The sequence below is a fragment of the Stegodyphus dumicola genome, chromosome 5 (genome assembly GCF_044657685.1).
Source record: "Stegodyphus dumicola isolate Sdum_Otavi_A_Nest chromosome 5, ASM4465768v1".
Taxonomy (NCBI): domain Eukaryota; kingdom Metazoa; phylum Arthropoda; class Arachnida; order Araneae; family Eresidae; genus Stegodyphus; species Stegodyphus dumicola.
In genome coordinates, this window is record NC_140772.1 from 119,968,337 (window position 1) to 119,991,791 (window position 23,455).

At 33.9% G+C, this 23,455-nt stretch overlaps 1 protein-coding gene across 2 annotated transcripts in view; it reads right to left on the minus strand.

Moving 5' to 3' along the window:
- Positions 1–23,455, minus strand: part of LOC118196108 (myosin light chain kinase, smooth muscle-like) — an 88,092-nt gene that overhangs the window by 48,953 nt on the left and 15,684 nt on the right. Inside the window, exon 2 of one of the 2 annotated variants that reach the window (XM_085816992.1) lies at positions 16,178–16,224. In XM_085816992.1, the coding sequence (XP_085673118.1) occupies positions 16,178–16,211 (34 nt within the window). In that variant the 5' untranslated portion in view covers positions 16,212–16,224. Of the gene's footprint in view, positions 1–16,177; positions 16,229–23,455 lie in introns of both variants that reach the window. The other variant, XM_085816991.1, reaches the window with a different exon arrangement.

Below are 23,455 nucleotides of genomic sequence, written 5' to 3' on the forward strand. Positions count from 1 at the left end.
CTTGATAGTTGCAAACGTATCGTAGTTTTAGCAGCTCGGCGTACTACATACGTACCTTTTTTAAATAAAGGCCAGTTAGTGCTAGGCATTTGTATATTAATTCAAAGTTAGCTTTTAGTTAAAGTTTTAGTTAGTAGTTTTTATATTCTTACGTTCAGACCACAAGGGTCTCTGTATTCCGAAGTTCGGAAATAACCTGTAAAGTATTGAAAATAAAGGGTTTCGTATACCCTTCCTGCTTGTGTTGTCTACTTCACACCTTCTTGAACATAGCTTGAGTAAGCTCCCTGTTCCGATTCAGGACCATTCATGTTTCCAACGCAAGTAAAGAGAAACCCAAGTATGACTGACAAGTATGACTGAATATTTTGGCGTCTCCGTAGCAACACTTCACGTATTTGGGATGCTTTCAGGACTAGAATCACTACCGTTTAATGTACGAATGATGCTCGCTTAAGTCAAGAGGAACTGTGTCAAATAGCAGTTGAAATAGCATAAACTACACACTCAAGCATGGGGTGACGGATATCACGGTTCAGAGTAGCTCTCCAACTACACAATAATGAACTAGTTATCCAAAGACAGTGTATTTCCTTAATATATGCTGATTGCAGATACTTATTAAATATTATTTAACAACATTATGTAAAGTTATAATTTAACATTATGTAAAGTTATATTTAACTTATAAACTAAATTTTACTATGTTTATATATCTTAAAAAACTGTCAAGTTATATATACAGCATGATATTTGTGTAACTGTAATAGCGCTCGTATTCGTTACGTTTTCAAGTTCTTTGGATTTGTTATCCACTCGTATTGTGGTAGTACCGTATAAATAATATAACCTTACTTCAATTTTAGTACATCTTTGTACAAAGGCAAATTTAAAGACAGTAACTCGATATCAAACATGAACGGTAACTGTCTTTAAATATGGAGATACAGGCAAAATATACTTCTACTGTCAAATTTGATAGTTTTACACATATTTCCCGCTATTTACTATTTATCAAATACAAATAGAATTGAAACTACAAATACATCGGACAAACATAGCTTTCGAACATTGAACAAAAGAAAACAAAGCAACGTATTTTCATTAAAACAAGTAATTAAAGCCAGAAACTCGAAGAATATGAAAGAAATAGGTCATCCCGCACTTTTACTCAGAGTTATGAGGGTTATATTCCGCCTTTAAGTAAAACAGAACGTTCTTTCTCTAGCAACACCCTCCACAACCAACAATTACATATATGCAAATTGGAAGCACTAAAACACGATTCGAAAACTACCCCTTTTAACATGTTTATGGTTTTAACTATCTAGAGGTGAAAAGCACAAAGATATTCACTTCACATCGTAACATATTGAGTAATTAATCTATCATGTCGAAATCTCCTATCCATCAGTATATACCTTAAAGTATAATTCATAGTATAATTTCCAAACAAATGATTTACAAAAATGTTAAATATATAAGAAGCAAAAAGGAATGCCTAAGCAGCCAACCCATTTCGCCTCCGGGAACCAAACTATGCATTGTTCAACTCTGATACTGAACTTACATTTTTATCATTCAGTATAGTATAGAACTCAAAATAATACCGCACACATACCAAAATGCACCCAGTTACATTTTTGACATACAAATAGTTATTTATAAGTGACGAAGCAGACCTTTAAAATACCTGGCTCTTTATTATGGCTCATTACATTCTTTTTTAAACTTGACTTAAACGCAAGAAAAAAACAAGCTTTAAATACCGATGCCTTAAACGACAGTTTAACTTTTCTTTTTATCGGATAATTTTTGCTGTGTTCAGTCATCAATCTGTATTCATTTTTTAAGTTTCTTGCATGATGAATTCTGTCACATGAAAATCAAAGCATGAAACACAATACATGAGATGAAGGTGTTAATAAGTGTATGAGTATTAAAGTGCTTATATGTATGAGTATTACAGAGTATGAGTTAATGAATGAGTATTACAAAGTTATTTGATTTCATATTACAAACTATGAATTAAGACATTTATTCTACCCGTTTTCAAAAATCAATGTTTATGATAAACACATTAATTAGTTTTTCAGAATGTTTTGGAAAGGCATGCAAATATTATTTTCCTCTCAGACAAGCAGAAAACGATTCTATGTTTTTACTTAATAAATGGCAAACATTATTCAGGTACGAAAACTAAAGGAAAGCTGAAACCACATTTTGAAATTTAATGAAATACTCTTTTTTTATTTCTTTTCTTTTCCATTATGATTTGATTAAAGGCAACACATGTCTTCCAGTGAACTAAAAAAAGTTGGGGATTTTAGCGTATGGTCTTAAAAGAATGGAGTTTTACGAATAAGTGACATTTAATAGCATATCATAAAAGTGTACTAAAAAAAATAATACTCTTTAACATATCCACACACACATATATATATACAGAATATTGTTACGTTTTTTTATTCTTCTGACACCAGTTGTTACGTTATTTTCTTCCTTCACGTTCGTACGGGGTTCGTAGATTTGGACATGAAGTATCGAAACACACTTTATTTAACCAGTACTAATCAGGACAGCTCCAAAGTCACATACAGTCGTCGAAGAACTACTATAAACACGTTGACACAATCAGCGACACAGCCTTCAGGTTATCAGGCTATAACGGTGGAGATAGCTTCACTGCAAAGCACCAGAGTACAGCTCCCGACTCTGCTCGGTCGTTCTCGGAACTCCACATACTCTCGAGACTCTCCACGCTACAACTCGTGATGCACTCGACGGCACACAGAGCACGGCTCCCGACTCTTCGGTTCAGCCGTTTCCGGAGCTCAACACGCTCTCTCGCCGATGCACTAACCGCGATACACTAAGAGACTCCTTCGATGAACTCGACGACCCACTCGGCACTCGCTGCCCGGCTGCCAACTCGATCGACTCAGCAGGGATTGACTCGCTAGGCGAGATACCAATTCGATACTAACTAGATGAGAAACATTTACTCGCACTCTAGACGAAGCACACCCATTTTTGCGGTGCGGACCAGTATAGCTCTCGGCTTGTGTTCTCTCGGCTTTGTATAGCTCTCGGCTTGTGTTCGAGAACATTCTGGGCTAAACCGGTAAGAATTCGTTCCAGAAAATTCTCCATCTGTCGCTGGCATACCGCCAATTTTGTTGCCAAATGGGCGATTTCTCGCCAAATGCGGCAACCCTGCCTTCCTTTGCCATTTTATGGCAATCCTAAAACTGCTTTGTTGTGAAGCCATCTTACCGCGCCTGTACATTTCGTAACAATATATACATATGTAATAGGGTAGAGTAATGATGTAAAAATGTTGATTGCGTTGATATTTAGATGTTGATCCATAATAAACAGCAAATTTGGCGGTTGAGGTAGATTAAATATTCTTTTTTTTTATTATTTCAGGTTGACATTTTGAGGCCAAAAATACTTGCCATATTAATCGTACCTGTTCTAAAGCCCTTCGATTTTTGATACTGTTTCGCGACACGAATAATACAGCGTAACAAAGTCTTAACGGCGAGAGAAGGAGAAGCAAAGTGCATAGTTATTTTAATACGGAAGGTTATTAAGAGAAAAGGTTTAAGTTCCGAATTTGCTACGTCATCAGCGTTATGCAAGTCATATGTTTAGATTGATTTAAAAATGACGCGGAGCAGGAAAATATTATACTGTTTTTAGAGTAGAGAAGGAAAATGACCAAATTAAAATTAAGCTTTAAGAGACTATTGCTAATTTGCGTCAGAATGTATATCTATATATTTTTTATCCTACATATGTATATAATAACTAAATTTGGCATCTGATTGTGCACAACATTTACATTTCCTAAAGTGTGCATTTTTAGGCTAGTCAGAATAAAAGAAAAATATTAAATATTAATTAAAATTAATAATATTTTTAAAAGAAAAATATTAAATATTCTAAAACATCATAAACATATAATAAAGAAAAGTCGAAATTATTATAACCTATTGAAAATCAGCATCCAAAAATGTGTAAATTTTAGTACCCTCACATGTTAAAAAACGAAACAGTATCATATAGTTTCAGTTACAAAATAGCAATTCAGAGGAAGGAAAGCTTTCAAAATTACAGGAACTTATAAATCTCGATCTAGTAAGACAAGGTTGATATAATACAAAATACAACGACTATCATCCAACAACTGACGGAGACCCAGCTTGCGAAATTCGCGCTTAATTTGGCTCCACATGCCCTCAGTGGTGTTGGTATGAGCGCCAGTTTCGAGCACCTTTCTCATGACAAATTCACTCATAGACATCTGATTAATCCTTAACCTCGACAGGATACATATCTTTTGTAGAAAGTTGACATTCATAGCGAGAGCTAATGAAACTTTCATTCATACACCAGTTATAATTTTCTTATATTTCTCTATTTCATTCTAAATCATAGAGAAAAACTTAGTATTTATCTTGCCAGACATACTTCTTCGTGAAAGTGACGGAAAAACGATCAATGAAAACAAATCCAGCAAACGAAAATCAAAGGTCAATTAACGGCAATTAAAATTCCAATAATTCAAAATACGTGATTTGCAGTATGTAATACATGTACTACAAATCACGTAGCCCTCGATCACTAAACTAAGTAGTTCCAATCAGATTAAACTTAAAAAAACATAGGTACGTAACACTAAAATGGCTGCCATAACTTCGGGGAAATATATTCGATTCTGGAACCGGTAGCAGCGTCTGTATTTTAGCTCCATATCAAACGGCACCCTTTTCTATACTAGAACCACGGAGAGAACTGAGGAACCCGCTATCTGCTCCCTAACATGTGAGGAAGGGACCATTATGGCAGCAAGGTTTGATGGCCTGGGCAGGCATTATGCTGCACTGATGCATAGAACTTCTTATCATTCACCCAAGTTCTGTGTCTACTACAAAGGAGGAAAGACATTTTACAGTCATATGTTCACATTTTCATGGGTGTAGCTATCCCTTAGTTCTAAGAATGATAACACTCGACCACTGGAGGCTAATCAGGTGGATGGTTTTCTGCAGGATGTTAAACGGAGGGACTGACGAGCCTCCAAATCTAAACTTTAAGTAATATACCTGACGCGCTTTCGAGAGGGTATTATCAACTCGCTTTACCATTCACAGAAACCTACATAATCTTAAAAATGTTGCAATAGTGGAATCGACTGCCCTAGGAGTCATAAGGTGCCTATTGGAAAAGAAAGGTAATGTATCGAGTAATACTGTACGCATGGAAAATAAATGCGACACTTCATAAAATTCCCATTATATATCCAAATCAAAGATAATATGTATACAAATTAATGGAACGCAATCACTATTATGATGCTCTGTAAAGGTTAATAATTTTCAAGTAAGTACGTATAAACATCAGTGCTATTGTGTACAAAAGAGATGACTAAAAGTGTAGCCGAATTAAGCATATATGTGAAAAAACCTAAACTGGAAAATGCCAGCAAATAATGCAGCATGTTCAAATATTTACATATTATAACAAAGAGATTGTCTATAATAGTGCATATAATATATTTCTCGCTAGGGAAATGTCGACTCGCGAGGATGTCATTTGCCAGCAAACAGTAACTCGGTGCCAGTCGAGTAACCAAAGGCGTAAAAATATAAAGAAAAGAGACTGGAATCAAATTAGATGTGTAAGTTTTATATATATATATATGAATAAGAATAATAAAACTCAAGAAAATCTCAATATATGAAATAATACTGCCTATATGGCAAACAATGAAAATCTCAATACAGTCAAGTGACCTGGTCTCTTATTTGGGAGAAGACAATGCAAGCACAATCAAAGGCAATGTATCCAATAATTATGCACTGTACTTGCGACAGAATTCAGAAATAATATCCCCTCCAATTCGCAACGTGATAGTAAGGCATGAGTGAAGGATTTTGGCTCCCAACAATATCCTATCACCTCTTCCATTCAAACTCAGCAATTTGAACTAACGGCCCCCATAGTGGGTTTAATTCTAAAGATAATTAGTGTGCTGGGGCGCTACCTGTGCGATCCATGGTGAAGTTTCTAGAGCCGCACTCATTTCTCACTCACCCACTCTCTTCATTCACTACCTATTTCATATTTCAGTAAGAAGTCACTTTGTGAAAGCTGTACGACTGTTAAGAGTCTTTTTCTGTTCTATTTTGTCGTCTTTATTTTGGATCTTCCTCCACTCAGGAGACTTATGTAGGTTCATATGTAGGTCCGTGGCTGTTAGATTATGCATTTGTTTTCCTTTTGTGTTATATAAACATATATATATATATATACTAAAAGTCATTAAACTTAACCATCATTTTCTGACATAATCGACCAAATGGGAAAACTTTCTTACACTTAAACAAAACTGTATATGGTGCCATAATGAATTCAAAAAAAATGCGTAATTAAAAATTGCGAAAAATTATGAATGTGCGCATATTATTAAGTATGTAGTCTTGTAACACTCCTTTTTTTGTTATACGAATTACTTATTTGAATTCCTTATGTTTGAGGATATACATTTAATTTAAACGATTAAGATAATTATTAAATTTGCATATCACATGTGGAAATTAAATACATAATAAAGCCTTTTCAGAATTTTAAATTCATCCCTGGTTCCAAATTAAATATTGTTAGGAGATTTATCCGAAGTAATTCTTATCAGAAAGCTTTATTTTATATCCCATAGCTTTCACCACCTACAAAACATCTGAGATTAAACTGAGTTCGCAAATGCGCTCTTGTAAAAAGGCATTTATTTCTAATCACCTTTAAAACAGCTGATATATTAGTATACTGATCAGTTTCACACTTCTGTCAACAAAAACACTGATTCTGAGATGTTGATCAATTGATAACTCCAACCGTCTACATTTAAAAATAAATAAATAAAATGTCTAAGACACTATCGCGTTTCTTGCTAGTAAAGGTCGGCCCACGAAGATGTCATTTGCCAGCAAACAGTAGCTCGGTGCCAGACGAGTAACCAAAGGCGTAAAAATTCTTAGATGTCTGGATAGCACCATGACGTCATTCAACGAAGATATGACATCAGTAGAACTTCTTTCATAAAGGCTGTTGCCAAAAGCACTTGATCTAAGCCAAAAGTTGAACATAGCAGTATCAGGCAACCTCTTACTGCGTATTTCATGAGAAATATGGTTTTCGTTGAATAGAATCGCGAAATATTATAGGTAATTTAAGACTTCTGACAACTAGAAGGTATCGGAAGTCCTTTATGAAGATTCATTTCGTAGAATGATGGAATCCAGTGTTAAATACACAGTCCTCAAGCGAATTTAAATGTGTGAATAAGCTTTTCAATTCTACGTATGAAACCATAGAACAATATACATAAAGTATAGGTTACGATAAATAATGCGTTTCATACTTAGCACTTTTCTATTATTCTAAATTCAAAGTTTATAATTCTTTAATTCTTTAAAATAAAATTAAAACATTTTAATTGCCTCAATCAAATCATTAGTGCATTATCCTTATATGCAAATATTAAATAACTTAAATAAGGATTAAAACGCTGCAAAATAGCAGCCATTTTAAAGGGCAGCTCTCTTTGTTAAGTTTGTTCAGTTTAGATGATACGATTTTTATGTTACGACAATTCACTGATGATATACTTATTCATCTACCTGTTTAGAAAATGTGTAATAAACATAGAAATGGGAACAAGAAATCAGTTTCTTGCAAAGTTGTGCTTTTTATTTAAAAATGATAGGATATATATATATATATATATATATATATATAGAAACAAAACAACCACTTTTTTGTATAAATATTACAAGTGTCAAATTATAATTTATCAAAAACGTTATCAGGGAATATACATTTTTCCCAAAACAGTGAAACTTTCTGCATTTATGAAAGCTGATGAAAAAACATTTCGGATTTGCCATGATATATTTTTATTGCAAATTTGCTTTCAATTTTTGAATGCTATTTGTTTGCCTAGATAATTAAATGTAACGTATTTTCATCCTTTTTGCTTTCTGCTCTTCTGTCAGCTTATTGCGGTATAACTAGAAGCATGCCTTCCACTTACCAAAATCTTTTTCGCGAACATAACTTTTTAGTCACCCTATTCCTTGCAAATATCCGTTTCCTCCTTCTCCCAACAATCGTAGACTCCGTTGCCGATCTCGTGCTAGCACGTATTGCAGTTATTGTTAGCACGTCGACCGCTAACCGTAAACGCGGCTCATCGTCAGTTTCTTTCTATTCACGAAAGAACATGAATCCCACGTAAAGAAATTTCCCGCTCACGGTTCCTGTCAAGTATTTAATATTCTATGCATCTATGTCACCATTTTGCTGTACTTATCGTATACTCCAGTGTATAACGCGCACCTATGGTTTCAAACTACAATTTCTAATTTTTAGGTATATTCGCCGTATAATGCGCACCCTTTCCTGTATGAAGAAACATGAAAGATACATGTGCGATGCTCTTATTTTTTGAATCCATCTATTAAAAAAATATTTCAGTGTTTCGAACAATGGTACACTGAATTGACATGGGATAAAATGAAAGATATGTGTGTGATGGTGTGAAAGGCACAAAAACGGTTTACATAAAATAACAGGTCATGAAAAATCTCATCTCACCGTAGTGCTTTCCCATTTAGCGGACAGTAAAAAAATTAAAACCATCTGTTATTTTCAAAGAAATCCGGGCCAAAATGTAATTTCCCAGACGATGCTTTCATTCATGTTAAGTACAGCTTGTGGGCCTTTATGCAAAAATTATTTCAAAAGATGTATAGGCGAAAACGTGTAGGACTAGGAAAGAAATGTTTGGGAAAAGCGTCCTGCTGCCTTAACGAATCCAGTTAGTCTTTTAGTTTGGAACATATTCAGATCCCCTCTAATGGATCATATGAAGAAATTGTTGAAAGAGTGTAATGCAGACATTGCTGTTATTCCAGACGGATTAATACCATTAGTTCAGGATTTAGATGTGTGTATCAATAAACATTTAAAACGGCAGTGAAATACGTGGATGTTAAAATTTAAAAAAGCATTTACAGAAGGAAATCAAATGCGTCATGCCAGTCTAGAAATAATTTGTGTGAATGGATAATAGAAGCACAGAAGGAAATTAAACTGGATAAAATTAAAAGGCATTAAAAATGTACTATATCTAACAATCTAAAGGGAATGGAAGATGATTATTTATTTACAGATTAGAACAAAAGTGATGGTGAAGATGGAACAGAATTCGATGACGTGTCTGAAGATACGACGGAAGACAAATATGACGAATTGTTCACGTTACACGATAATTAAAAATTTTTAAGTTAGTAAGCTATGTCATTTCTTTTAAATAAACAGCATTTAGGTACATGTAGAAATATAATTTTTGTATGATCATCTTATCCTTATTTTTAAGTCTATCACTTTTATATCGGCGTATAACCGCACCCGAAAGTTTCGATCTTAATTATTTGTATTATTAAAAGGACGCGCTTATACACTGTAATATACGGCAGATTAGATGTCAATGTTCACTCGTAACTGGATCATCTCCCCAGTAACGTAAATACAGCTTTATGCAAAAATTACTTCTCGGACCCGATTCCCCATGATTTACAGTACTTCCCCCCCACACACACACACAAATGAAATGGAAAACAAAATCAAGAGTTTTTCATTGCTGATAATTCGAATGAGCGCTGGGTTAATTATTAAGCAATACAAGGACATGCTTGTAGATTTCCAAGGTGAAATAGTATCAAACATTTTTTTTCAAAAGAAATTATAAAGTTCTTTGTCTTCTCTGTCTGTGTTTTTCAGGTCAACAACGAACACTGTAACCTATTTACGGATTTCCTAGCAGATATTGGTTTTTAATCCAGCTTTGGTACATTGGGGGAACGGAATTTTGTGAGATTTTCCTTTCATTAGAAATGGATCGAAGACGCAAAATATAGGGTTAAAGAGAAAAATCTAGAATAGAAGATTTTATATGACATTTCGCCAATCTCATTCTTCTGTATTATAATTATTATTATTTACTATTTTTAAGAAATTGCTGGTTAAGTTACAGACTATTAGAGAGATAGCATAACAGATAAGCATACAAAAAGGAAAGATGTTAATAGTAAACAATAATTAGCTCACAAATATGAATTATTCAAAAATTTTAATAATAATAATACTAATAAACCTAAAAGATTTCAGATTTTAACGTTCGCCCAAAAGAGTTGCTTAAATGTTTTTACGCTCTCGCTGAGCTCGCAGTCTACTTAGTCTGCTGTTGCACTCATTTCTGCTGACCCATTTGTTTTGCCTTTTAGCTCCATTATTAAGCAAAATTTTCTTCCCACTTGCTCCATTTACAGTTCAACGGCAAAATCATAAAATTTTTATTAAATCTAACAAAATATAGAATTCCCCATGCATTGTTAAAAGTGTTGCATACATTGTTATAATTTTTTTCACTGTTTTCTCGGTTCACTGTATCAGTGTTCAGTTTTCTTAGTAAGATGACAACCAAAAATGATTTTTTTTATTATTAACAGTTCGTGTGTTAACTTTATTTATTAAATATCACGATTTTCTCACTTACACCACATAAAATTCAGTTCAACAGCAAAGTTACTCGTCATTTAAAAACAGCATATCTTTTGAATTTACGTTAGGCAGTTTGGCGCGCTGGACATAAAAATAGGTTATTCCGTACACTATTGTCACTGCTTGCTTCAAATCGTTGAAATTTTTAATCAAAAATTCGTTAAGTTTTACAAAATATGAAACAGATAATGAAACAAATTTCAAATTCAAAACTCGTGTTTCTAGGTGCACAAGTTCGTGTTGAGGCTATGTTATTCAAAATTTGATGTCTCTATATACCTTCGTTTTTTCACAGTGCGAAAACATTCATAGAATTATGTAGATTCTTCATTATTTAATTTCTTTAAATATAATACAGGGCGATAATATTTGGTGGCAACAGTTAAAAAAACGATACGCCGTTTATAGTGTTTCAACGCAAAATCCTCCTTCGAGACCAACAGGCCATTTGGGCCCCTTTTGGGCTAATAAATAAATAAATAAAATATGGGCATCTTTTAAACATAAAACGTGTGTTTTTTAACCTTAGAACATACATTTTTACCTGAAATTTCATAAACAAAGTTTACAAAGTTTTTGGACCACATAATGTTTTCATAAAAGATATATTTTCTTCCCCTTCTATTTAATTCCTCCAGTTCTCTAACTTGCTTCTTTCCATCAGCTCTAATTTTTTGGTAATTAATGCAATACTGTGGCTGACGAATCGTGTAAAAAATTTTCTTCTTCCTTCCCGCATGCCTGATGTGGTGTAATTATAAAGCACATCCAACCGGTAAACGAAAAGTCCGGAGTTCGAATCCCGGCTAAGCCATCGTTGAGTTTTCATATTTCCTGCTTCGGCAAACCTAATGACTCTAGGATGTGACTCATCAAATTTATGATAAAAGTCATTGTATATAAATAACATAAAAAATATTAAAACTTATTAAAACTTGCATCTAGCTAGTTTCATTTGTGCAATATCATTTATTATTTCTCCGGATATTCTCCATTTTTGTCAACAATCTGAACTTGAAAGCTTGTATAACATTAAAATGAAATTAAATGTACATCTAATTAAAAATTAGGCCGCTTCATATAAATTAACCTGCGATATAAATTAGTTCATGTTAGTACAGCTAATGTTATATAACCTGTTGTTTGTTGTAAAATAAATAATCTAGTGATCTTTTGCTGTCCTTTCTTTGACGATGGAACCTATTCTGGAACAGTAATAATCGTAAGCGAAAAAGAAGTGAAGATAAAGAAAATATGTCTTCAACTAGTGGCAAGACTGTCAAGAAACAAAAATATCGACGCTTATTTAGAGTTTGGTTTTACGCCAACAGAAATGAATTTTGAAGAGAAACCACTATGTGTATTGTATATGAATGTTTTCACAGCGCAGTGCATGCTCCCAAGATAAATGAAGTGCCATTTTAAAAGTTAATCACCCCAACATGATTGGCAAACCTCTAGGAATTTTTGCCAGGAAGTTAAAAGAACTGAAAGAACAATAACATTTCTTAAACCGCACGAATGCATCAATAACAAACAACTCTTTATCTTACAAGGTAGCTTACAGAATCGCGAAATGTAAGAAGCCTCATATCATCGCGGAAGAACTTATTCTATTCGATGCTGTAGATATGGTGAACATCGTGGTTGGTGAGTCTGCTGGGAAGCTTTTTTTAAAAAAGCCTTTGTTTAATAACACAGAATGCAGGTTCCATGTCTGGCTGCTCTGAGAGATTACATGCATTTATTCGAAGCAAATAATTACTATATGCAATGTATTCACAGTGCATGTGAATATGCACTGTGAATACATTGCATTTCTCACAGAGAGGCGCTTACGTCAAAGCTTGTGAGTCTTGCATTGAATCATCTGGTATTAGAACGTACGGTGAATGTGGTAAATTTTATAAAATCTCGTCTATTGAAAGCTAAGTTTTCTTTTTAAAAAACGTGTGTAAGAATATGGCAGCCGAACACTCATCTTTGTTGTATTACAGCAGTGTGGCTTTCCTGTGGTAATGTTTTATCACGTACCTTTAAATTTCGGCAAAGAGGAAGGACACAAAGATGCAAAAGACTTTGCTTATGCCGATGTTTTCATAAAAGTGGCTTATTTATGCGACATTTCTGAAAAGTTGAATTCTCTTAATCTATCTCTGCATGGGAAAGGTATACGTCTTTTGAAGTCAACGGAAAAAATATAAGTTTTTATAAAACAAAATCTTAAATTATGGAAAAGATATCAGCTTTTATTTAAAAAATGTTAAACTATGGAGAAGACAGTTAAATGAAAATACAGGCAAAAATTATTTTTTAATATTCCGGCAAATCTTAACGTCAAATGAACTTGATCTTTCTCAAGATATAAAAGCCATGTCTGAAGGGCGCGTATCACAGGTAACTGTTCAGTTTGGGACATATTTTCAAAATAAAAATTTGGATAGGTTTGCATGGATTCAAGATCAATTTAATACCAGTGCTCCGTTTTGTGGAAGAGAATCTTACCGAGTTATACTGCGACAACAGTTAGAAAGCAAAATTTGCTATATGGAATTGAAAGAATTTGGATTTCAATAAAAGATGAATATCCAATTCTAAGTGATAAGGTTCAGTGGATTGTAATTGAATTTTCAACGTCGTATTTGCGCGAAGCTTCGTTTCTGGCAGTCGCTGTAATAAAACGCATGTATAGAGCAAACAATTAACGTGGAAAAGGAAATGAGGATGGACGTGTCCAGTTTATCTCCACGATTTAAGAAAATGTGCAGTGATTTGCAGGCTCATCTATTAGACTGATTATTAATTTAATGTTAATAAAATGAAAAAGTAGTAAAATAAATGTTTAATAATGAAGATAGATGAGTTTTATTATTTTTATTTCTTACACATGATTAGTCATACTTTTACTTAGGTTAGGGTGCCCCAGAAAATATTCAGTTGAAGAAAGGCGCCGCAACTCAGAAAAGTTTTGGAACCCCTAGTCTAAACAGTAAGTAAATTTTACTCAAGAAAAATCCCAAGAAATTTTAATCTCTCTGAAATATTTTACGATCATAATTAATAGAAAAATTAAATTGAAAAGTTTTCATTATATTTATAAAACTTACATTTCTTTCTGAGAACATTTGTTATTAATTTTTCTTAAATGTAAGAATACAAAATTTCAGCTTAGTATTAACAATGGGGTTAATAAATTATTAAATGAAGTACTCTAAATCTTCACAAAAATCACCCAAACTAAAGGAACTACGCTGATTTCTTCTGAGCTATACCACATATGGAAAGATTGTAGAATATTCCTTTACTTTTATTAACCAGTTATTTTATGTTAATTGGCTTTTCTGCCTTTTTCGCTTTCCATTTTCCTAGGATGCTAATTTCTACTTCGCGCATATGCAGATGAGGTAGAAAGAGATAGTATTTAAAGGAAGGTTTTAAATAGTCGAATAGTGTGGTCTGCCTGCTGACGGTCACGTTTGCTTGTTGATTTTCGAGAGAGCAGTTTCCCAGCGATGCTGCATTATTCTCTCCATTAGGCTTGTCAAGCCGGTATTAGGTCGATGCACGTTTTCTCTATGTGTAGCCTTTGGACTAAGGTACATTTTACTTCGTTAAATTTGAATTAGTTACTTTTAAATTACGCCATAAATGCTGGCTGCTTCTGTAAGCACAAGCAATACCTTCTGCTAATCCTTGTCTCAGTTAAATCAAAGGGTCTTTTCTCCAGTCTGTGGTAACAGAGACATAGCGACAATTCGCTTTACGTCTTAGGTAGAGTTCTAATAGTTTATGTTACCAAAAATAACGATACTCTATAAGTTTCTAAAACTATTAAAGTACTATGTAAACAAGAATTATTCGCTTTTAAAAAAACATTTGTTAGGTATTTTTTACTTTTTAGGAAAACTTAGAATATTTATCTAAACAATTGAATGATGAATCTTTTAATTTCCTCTAATTTTAAAAGGGAATATCTGTGCATTTGTGCATATTGCTTCTAAGACAAGTAACCTAGAAATATTAGTACGGTCGATGCACACGGAGTCCATAAGTGCGCATTAAAGCAATTTTTGCTATAATGGCCACACATTATAACACTCTTTTTCCGTTAGATGCGAGAGGTCGTTTTAACAAATGTCATCAGTAAAACAAAACAATAATAAAATATATTTTTCTTGATTGTTAATTATCTTATTATATCAAATAAGGTTTGATTATCATTAAAAATTACTTTTAGTATTACGCAAAGGTAATTTTTTTCTTAAATTTAATATTTAAAAATAAGTATTCAAATAACTATGCATCAAAAAAACTTCCTTAATTAGCTAGTCTTGTAATTGGGGATAAGGGCAGAAAACTGATCAGCTATTCTGGTAATTAAAAAAGAAGAAATTATAAAAAGGAGAAATTAAAATTCTTAACAGAAAGTAATGAGATTTAAAATGTTTTATTTGTTTGTATTTTTGGGACTTCTACGTTTAAGGTGGTGGTGTGGTGTATTTAATTATGGCAAAGCACACTGGGGCTATCTGCCTAAGGGTAGGGATGCCTTTCGTGGAGGACTTTCTAAGGGAAACTGGCTCGTATACACGTTACACATAGGGAAAACCACGAAAACGCCCATGCAGCCAGCCCGTTCGCGGGATTCGAACCTCAGACCGAACTACCAGTGTTCAGCGACTTTACCGTTCGGCCGCTGGAGGCTCTTCTACGTTTAAGAGTCACCATTTGTCGCCCAACAGTGTGTGTATGTAAACATACCCAACTGTTACAGTTGGTTGGTGTTTCTTTAATGGAAAAGTACTATTTTTGTAACATTATTCAATATTAAACTACATGACAGCAACATAAATAATTTAATTATCTAACCTTACTTTAAACATAAATCACCCTAAACTACTCAACTCCTTTTGGTATATTGGAAAATATCTGACATGCGGAAATAATGCAAAATCATTTCTGGGATCTCCTTATCTGGTCTCTAATGAATTACAGAGAGTCGTGATTCCTGCCCCTTCATTTTTGAAGCCCTTGTCACAGGCCTCCACAAACTCAAAAATTGCTTTCACAATAAGCCTGGTTTCCAAATGGTGGCTAGTGCAAAATAACTAATGGCCTTCATAATTAATGATTTGAAAGCTTTCGTGATGTAGGGAAACAGAAGGCCCGGGAAAGACTTCTAGGATAAGGTGTGTAATCCTACATTATAATATAATGCTAGTTTTCATTAGGTAGGTATAATCTTAAACAGTAATGTCTAATATTATTAAAAAAAGAACTGCGGAGTAAATTTCAATAAAAATTTTAATCAGTAACTATCAGATTCCCATTATAAATATTTTGGAGATATTATTGCTTAATTTGATTTATTGTAAAATACTATTTTAAACGCTTTCCATTAGAATAAAAAATAGAGTTCCAACAAACATTTTATTTTGTGTTGCAAACCTTTTAAGTTTTAGTAAGAAAAATATCAGTATTTGGTACGAGAAATCAGTAAGCTTAGAAATTAAAGATAAAATAATCAGTTTTGATTATTACATACCATCTTTCTCTTCTGTTTCGTCCACATATATCATATTACTTCCCACGCTATCTGAAAAAATATTATCTTATTATTTTGTATAAAGCTTCAAATACATAATAAATCAATACATATAAATTGATCCTTCTGATAAAATATTATGCAAAAAACGTTCTAGATAAATTTAATTAATAATAATTCGCTTTCCATATAAGAGAGACAAAAATTTAATATCATACTCGTGTCGTTCTATAAGTGTCATAAAGAATATTAATCTAAAGCAGTGGTTCTCCTTCTTTTTTGCTCCATGCACCCCTTTGAAAATTCCTAAATTTCAAATTTCACCTTCCCTTCCCAAACTAGAAACAATACAGACATATTAATTTCGATTGCGATTACTTTTAATACCTTTTAATTAAGTATATTTTTAAAATCTATTTGTAAATTAAAGGACAAAATTGTACAGAAAATATTGATAAATACCAAAGTGTGAAAAAAGTACTTTTTTACATTCATAAACTAAAGCTAAATACTTAACAGCTAAATAAAAGGCTCATTGCATTTCGCCAATGAAATAGCCTCTAGCAGAGAACTTCTGATATATAATGTAGAAGAAATGCGTTTTCTTCAATGAAAATTAGATAACGAATTCTGGCTTCTTTAATTCTGACATAAGCCATCATATTTTAAAATAATGTTTTTCCATTATTGTCCAAAGAATTAAAATATTTACCACTACGTCAATATTACGTACAAGCTACGCAAAAAAGGGGGGGAGGCACTTTTATATCTTCCGTTCTACTGGGCCGATTGACGAAATTTAACTCGTGTTTTTCATGCTTCGAAAGCCCGACTTAGGAGGTCTGTTAGGTTTATATATAACAATTATTCTAACAAAGGTATTCTGACACAAAATCGGACTTTTTCTGAAATGGCATTCCTATTATTTGCCATATTTCGTTCTTTGGGAAAAAAGGGCACTTTTATATCTCCCAATCTACTGGGCCGATTGACGAAGTTTAACTCGTATGGTTTCCATGCTTTAAAAATGCGACTTAGGATGTCTATTAGGTTTACTATATATAACAATTATTCAACAAAGGTATTCTGACACAAAATCGGACAAAATCTGAAATACGTTCCTCTTATTTTCCATATTTCGATTCGACGACTCAAATTATTCCAGAGTGCCAAGTTTTATAAAAATGGCACAAGCAATTTTGAAACAATTAGCTCTCATAATTTTATCTGCGCCATGCTAATTCAGTTTCGTACATATTTATTAATATCTCTTTTTTTATTAAACTTTATTTTATTAAAATTCCTTCTTTCACAATTTGAATCTTAGTTTCATTCCAAATAGAATTCGCAGCTATTTTCTGATTTGCTTTTAAAATTTGTATTTTGTATAATTTTTTCGAAAAACGTTTTTAATTACGACGTATATAAAATTTTTACTATCACCTTAAAGTAGATGAATTTCTAGGCATACCAGCAAAAAATCTTAGTTTTTTTTTTTTTTTTTTTTTTTTTTTTTTTTTTTTTTTTTATTAAAGTTAAAATATCCCAAAATATACATGAATTTATATAATGGCGCGTTTTGAAGTTTGGCATAACTGTTATAAGCGATAATAATGCCATATGTGGTTTACGCACTTTGTTGAAATTATTTGAAAAGAATGAATGTTGCATCTTTTTTCTCCCCTTGTGCACACTGTAAAAAGATAAAGGAAAATAGGTTACCATAAATTAAGGATTTCGTCAAAAGAATTATTCTTAGCGGAATGTGAAAAAGGTGCGCAAAGATAACTTTCTCTATACGTTTCTCATCAAATGTTACAAAATTTAGTACTTGGCCGTAGTCTGAGTCGTAGAATTGAAATAGGGAACAAAATAGGTATGTCATCTCAGGAAAAGTTCGATTATGTGTCAAAGTAACTATGTTAGAGCAACGCTTTATAAATCTAATACACGTCCTAAGTCGCGTTTTCGAGACATGAGAAATGCAAATTGAATTTCGTTAATCGGTCTAGTAGAACGAGACATATAGAACTGACCCTTTGTTTTGTGCAGAGTGTACCATAAAACTTATAAAAAGATACAATTGCTCTTCTTTAGTTTAAAACCAAGAGTAAAAATCATGAGCACAATGAGTTATGACACCAAGCGGGACAGAAATACGCGAATGTAAAATTTTAAATTAGGAGAAAAAAACTTTAATTGACGCAAATTTTGAATAAAACTATCAATTTAAGGGTGATCAGATGCAGGTCACCTTTCGTTGCAAGCAAAAATATTTTTATACAGTTTGGAAAAAAATGTTTTTGCTTGTGAAGAAAAGAGACATTTATTTTAGCACTCTCGAAATATATAAAGCTTGTTAAATATATAAGCCAAAATAAGCCTACTTTTTTATATACTTTTAAATTAGGAATGCTATTTTGAGATGTGTAATTTTCTCATTTTATGTAGTTTAGGAAGGCTGCAAATAAAGCATTTAACAAAAGAAAAAAAACGCCACTACGTAAAAGATGCATGAATTCCTCTCTTCTTTGCAAATTACATAACAGCCTAAACCACGTGAATTTAAAAATAAAACTGCGGTTTCTCTGGAGAAGACAAGTTTGAATTTTTTTGGAAAAGATTCAAAAGTATTTTATGAATGTACTCCGGAAAGAAATGGTGACGTTACAAACATATTCAACAAATGCTTCTGGAAAGATTCAACATTTCAGACTGAGAAAAATTTGATTCTTTCAAAAATTCTAGCTGCAGCAGTTTTTAACCCAAAAGGGACTTTAAGTCTCGAATGGGATATTAGTCCCGAAATGCCATTTTGCGTTGAATCACCAGAAACGGAATATCAGTTTTCAAACTAAGCCAACCAGATACTATTATTGCTCTGTATTATATCTGAAAGAAATTTAATAATGAGGAATCTGCATTAGAGTAATCAAATTTTGAATACGTAATCCTCCACTCGAATACGAGCACCTGGTAGCCTAAATTTTGAATTTGTTTTATCAGCTATTTGATATTTTGTAAAATTTAAACGAAATATTGACTAACAAACTCAAAGATTTAAGAGCGAGCAGTGGCGAAAACAGAGGGAACATCCTGCACGGGAGAATTTATCGGATTTTATTTGTTTATCGGAAGTTCTCAAGCTATTTTCTTATTAAATACTTTGTGATTTTGCCCTTGAATCGAATTTTATGTGGCGTAAGCGCCAAGAATACGATATTTAATAAATAAAGTAAACACATAAAACACTAATAATAAAAAGACAAAAGTTTTGTAAAGCCATCTTAGGAAGAAAACTAAACATTTAAATGATGAACTGAGAAAAGACTGGAAAAAAACCCAGAAAAATGTATGCCAAAGCTGCATGGGGAATCCTGAACATATATTGCTATGCTGCTTTTACAATTTTTGTAAAGACTGGTAGACTACAAGTTTAGCGAAAGCGTAAAACACCTTAGCAAAACCCTTTTGGACGACGGTAAAACCTGAGCACTTTTTTTTTCTTTTGTTTCTTTAATAACAGTTATTAGTTGAAATCTGTGTCTAAAAAGTAATATTATAGTATATTCACTAGAGCCATCGCAACCATTTTAAGCAGATAGCCCTCACATGCTTTGCCGTGTTAAAATAAACATCAAAACCGATTTTAATTTCATTAGTGTATATTGTAGTTATTTATAAATAAATTGCTAATACAAACTATAGTTCTAATTATTTATGAAAAATTCCAGTAAACAAGAGAAATAAAACATTATATTTTTTTAAGTTTAGCTTTTTTTAGCTACCATCTACCAGAAACAAACTTTATATATATTGATATTGAATTACCGCTAAATCTAAAAGTAGCCACAGAGTCTTCTTAAGGCTTAAACAAACTTTGTATTAAATCAGAAATTGAACAGAAATGCACAACTCGTGCTTACAAGTACGCCAACTGCTTGTGGCAATGCAATTTAAAGTAACATCAAGTTCAAACTTAAAATAAGCTAGTAGTCAAAGATTACATAATCATTCGTGTTACATCATTTGGGTATTAATAACGCTCTCTAGGAGAAAATGGTGAAACCTGCTAAGATACACTGCTGGCCACCCAAATTGCAACACCAAGAAAGACAAGAGATATCACAACAAAATTTATTTCGCAGATAACATGTTGACCAAGTATCAAATGATTAAAATTATAGATTTCTGTGAAGTATGGTTCCTTCCAGAATCAGTAGGCAGAGTAGCCGCCATTGTTGGAGATTACCACTTCCACACACCTCGGCATCGATTCAAAAAGACTTTGGATGTGTTCTTGGGGTACAGCAGACTAAGCAGCTTCCACACGTTGCCAAAGTTGATCTGGCGTGGCAGCTTGGGATGTAATCTGGGTCAATCGTTCAGTAACCATGGACCACATGTTTTCTATCGGCGAAAGATCCGGAAAGCAAGCCGGCCAGGGAAGCAATTCAATCTGGCGATTGACGAAGAACCCTTGGACAATGCGTGCCACGTGTGGTCGCGCATTATCCTGTTGAAATATGGCTGTGGGCAAGCCCTGAAGGTAAGGAAGGACAATTGGCTCCAACATCTCGGAGATGTAGCGCTGGCTGTTTAAAGTACCGTCAATTAGAGGAGTTCGAGAGTGATATCCAATACCGCCCCATACTATAATACCTGGTGCAAGACCAGTGTGGCGGTGCATAACGCAGCTGTTCAGCATTCTCTCTCCACGGTGTCTCCTGACTCGAATCCGACCATCGTGGTGTTGCAGACAGAAGCGTGACTCGTCAGTAAAGAGAATTTTATTCCATTCTGCCGTCCACATCCTTCTTTCATCGCAACATTGGCGGCGGAACCGACTGTGGTTCCGCGTCAAGGGTAGACGACGCAAAGGACGTCTTGCGGACAGACCCCTCTGCTGTAAACGGCATCGAATAGTACGCGCAGACACTGGATGATGCGTTACAGGCTAAATGTGCTGTGTTATGGTTCGTGATGTGACTGAGCGATCCGTCACTGACATGCGCACAATGTTCCTGTCATCACGTGAAGTGGTGCACTGAGATGTATGCGATCAAACACGTCGGTCCGTCGTACCCTCCTGCATCCAACGGTCACATATCCGCATTACAGTTGTTTGGTTTCGTCCAACACGACTACCGATTTTCCTGAAAGTCAATGCACACTCTCGGTAGGCCACTATCCTTCCTCTGTCAAACTCGGATACTTGATCAAACGATGATCGCTGTTTACTACAATTCATAATTGATCGCTTTTTGAAAAAAACCACAAGAAAAACACAATTGCCGAACTTGAAATCGTCGAAATTTCCAAGCCTTAAATAGCGCTTTGAAGTGGCGCGACAGGCGCGCGTGATGTGCGTCTGCGCTGAAATTCTAATCATTTGCATATGTTACCTCCGCTAATACATGTTGTAAATTTCATGTTATTTGCATGCTTCCTTCAGGATGTTGCATTTACGGTGGCCAGCAGAGTACTTCAATTAAAATACCTATCGTTCAAACGGAGATCTATTAAGGTTTTTCTTAGTTTAATTCTGACTACTTAAAATCAATTGACTTTCATTAGTTTTGACTTTTTCAAAAATGTTGTTCCCCTCTAAGTTCTTACAGCAAATGCCGTCCATGTTTGAAACTGTTTACAATTAGGCAATCTAATAGTTATACATTGCCTACGCATCAGCTACGGTCAGACCAGTGGCAGAATTATTAAGGCTGCTAAATACTGGGAAATTTGATCTTATTCGATCTCATGTGAAGGGGCTGGTTGATGGTTAGCTTTCGTGTTTTCGTTTTTCCTTGTATAACGGGAATACGAACGAGTTTTCCTTCGGAAATCTTGCACAAAGGCTTCGCTCCCTCTAAGAAGATAGCCCGCATGTGCTTTGTTATATTCAAGTAACCTAATCTACCGTATGAATCAATACAATCATTAATTCGTAAAAATTAAAAAGTATATTTCATAGTAAAGCATATGACTTATTTGAAAAGAAATTATTTAAGGGCCCATTATAATAACTTTGATGCAATATTTTATATTATGGTTTTAAGATTTGCAAAAGGAATAATCAGCAGATACTCATTTATTTTTAATACAAATATTTGAAATACGGAGAATTAAAAATATTTCGGTTCATTAATTTGCAATACTTACGAGCTTTAAGTATTTTTATAAAAATATTTCGGTTCATTTACACTCATGTCCATAAATTAAGGATAATGCAAAATCAGGCAAAGGAAGAGTTAGAAGCAAAACAAATTTGACTTATTTGTAAAGCTTATTTATTAAACAAAAGGTAAAGAGCAAAAAAAGATGCCATATTTTTGATATTATTAAAAAAATTAGCGATTTTTTCTCCCTGGAGTAAATTACAAAAAAAAAAAAAAAAAAAAAAAAAAAAAAAAAAAAAAACTATTTACAAAAAACCAATATTACATGGTTGGTATGATTGTTAATACATTGTATATCTCCCAGACGATGCAATACAGTCCGTACAACGCCTAGGCATGCTGATTATCAAATTATCGATCTGATCTTGGGGGATATTACACCACTCAAAAAGCAATGCTCTTCGAAGTTCCGGTAGACATCTAGGATGAGTTTGACGGGCTGCAACTCGTCGGCCAAGCATGTCCCACACGTGCTGTACTGGATTCAAGTCCGGTCAGAATGCTGGCCAGTCCATACGGGTGATATTCTCTGATTGCTTACGATTTGCATTCGCTTACGATGTTTGCACGGTGAGAACGGGCGTTATCATCCATAAACACAAATTGTGCGCCCATGGCGCCCCGAAACAAACGTACATGTTGTTCCAGAATGACGTCCCGATTAGTGATGGGCAACTTCGGTACTTTCTTGTACCCGGTACGAGAGTAACGGGTACAGACAAGTACCCGGTACAAAATACCCGTTACTCAAGTAATCGTTACTTTGAAAAGTACCGAAAACCGATTTCAAGTACCGAGTACCCAAGTAAGGATTTAGAGTACCGAAGTAACGAAATACCGGAGTAACGGTTTGCTGTACCGGAGTACCCTAGTAACGGCTTGCTGTAAATGAGAACCCTATTAACGATTTGGAGTACCGAAGTGCCCTAGTAACGATTTGGAGTACCGAAATACGCAGCTAACGATTTTGCGCACTGAAGGAACTCTGCCACGTCACCACGTGTTTGATTTTATCTGTACGGAGTAAGATTTTGAATATCAGAAAACATGTCAACTACGGAAGTGTCTGAGGAGCAGGAGAGCGCGGCGGGTTGTTTTT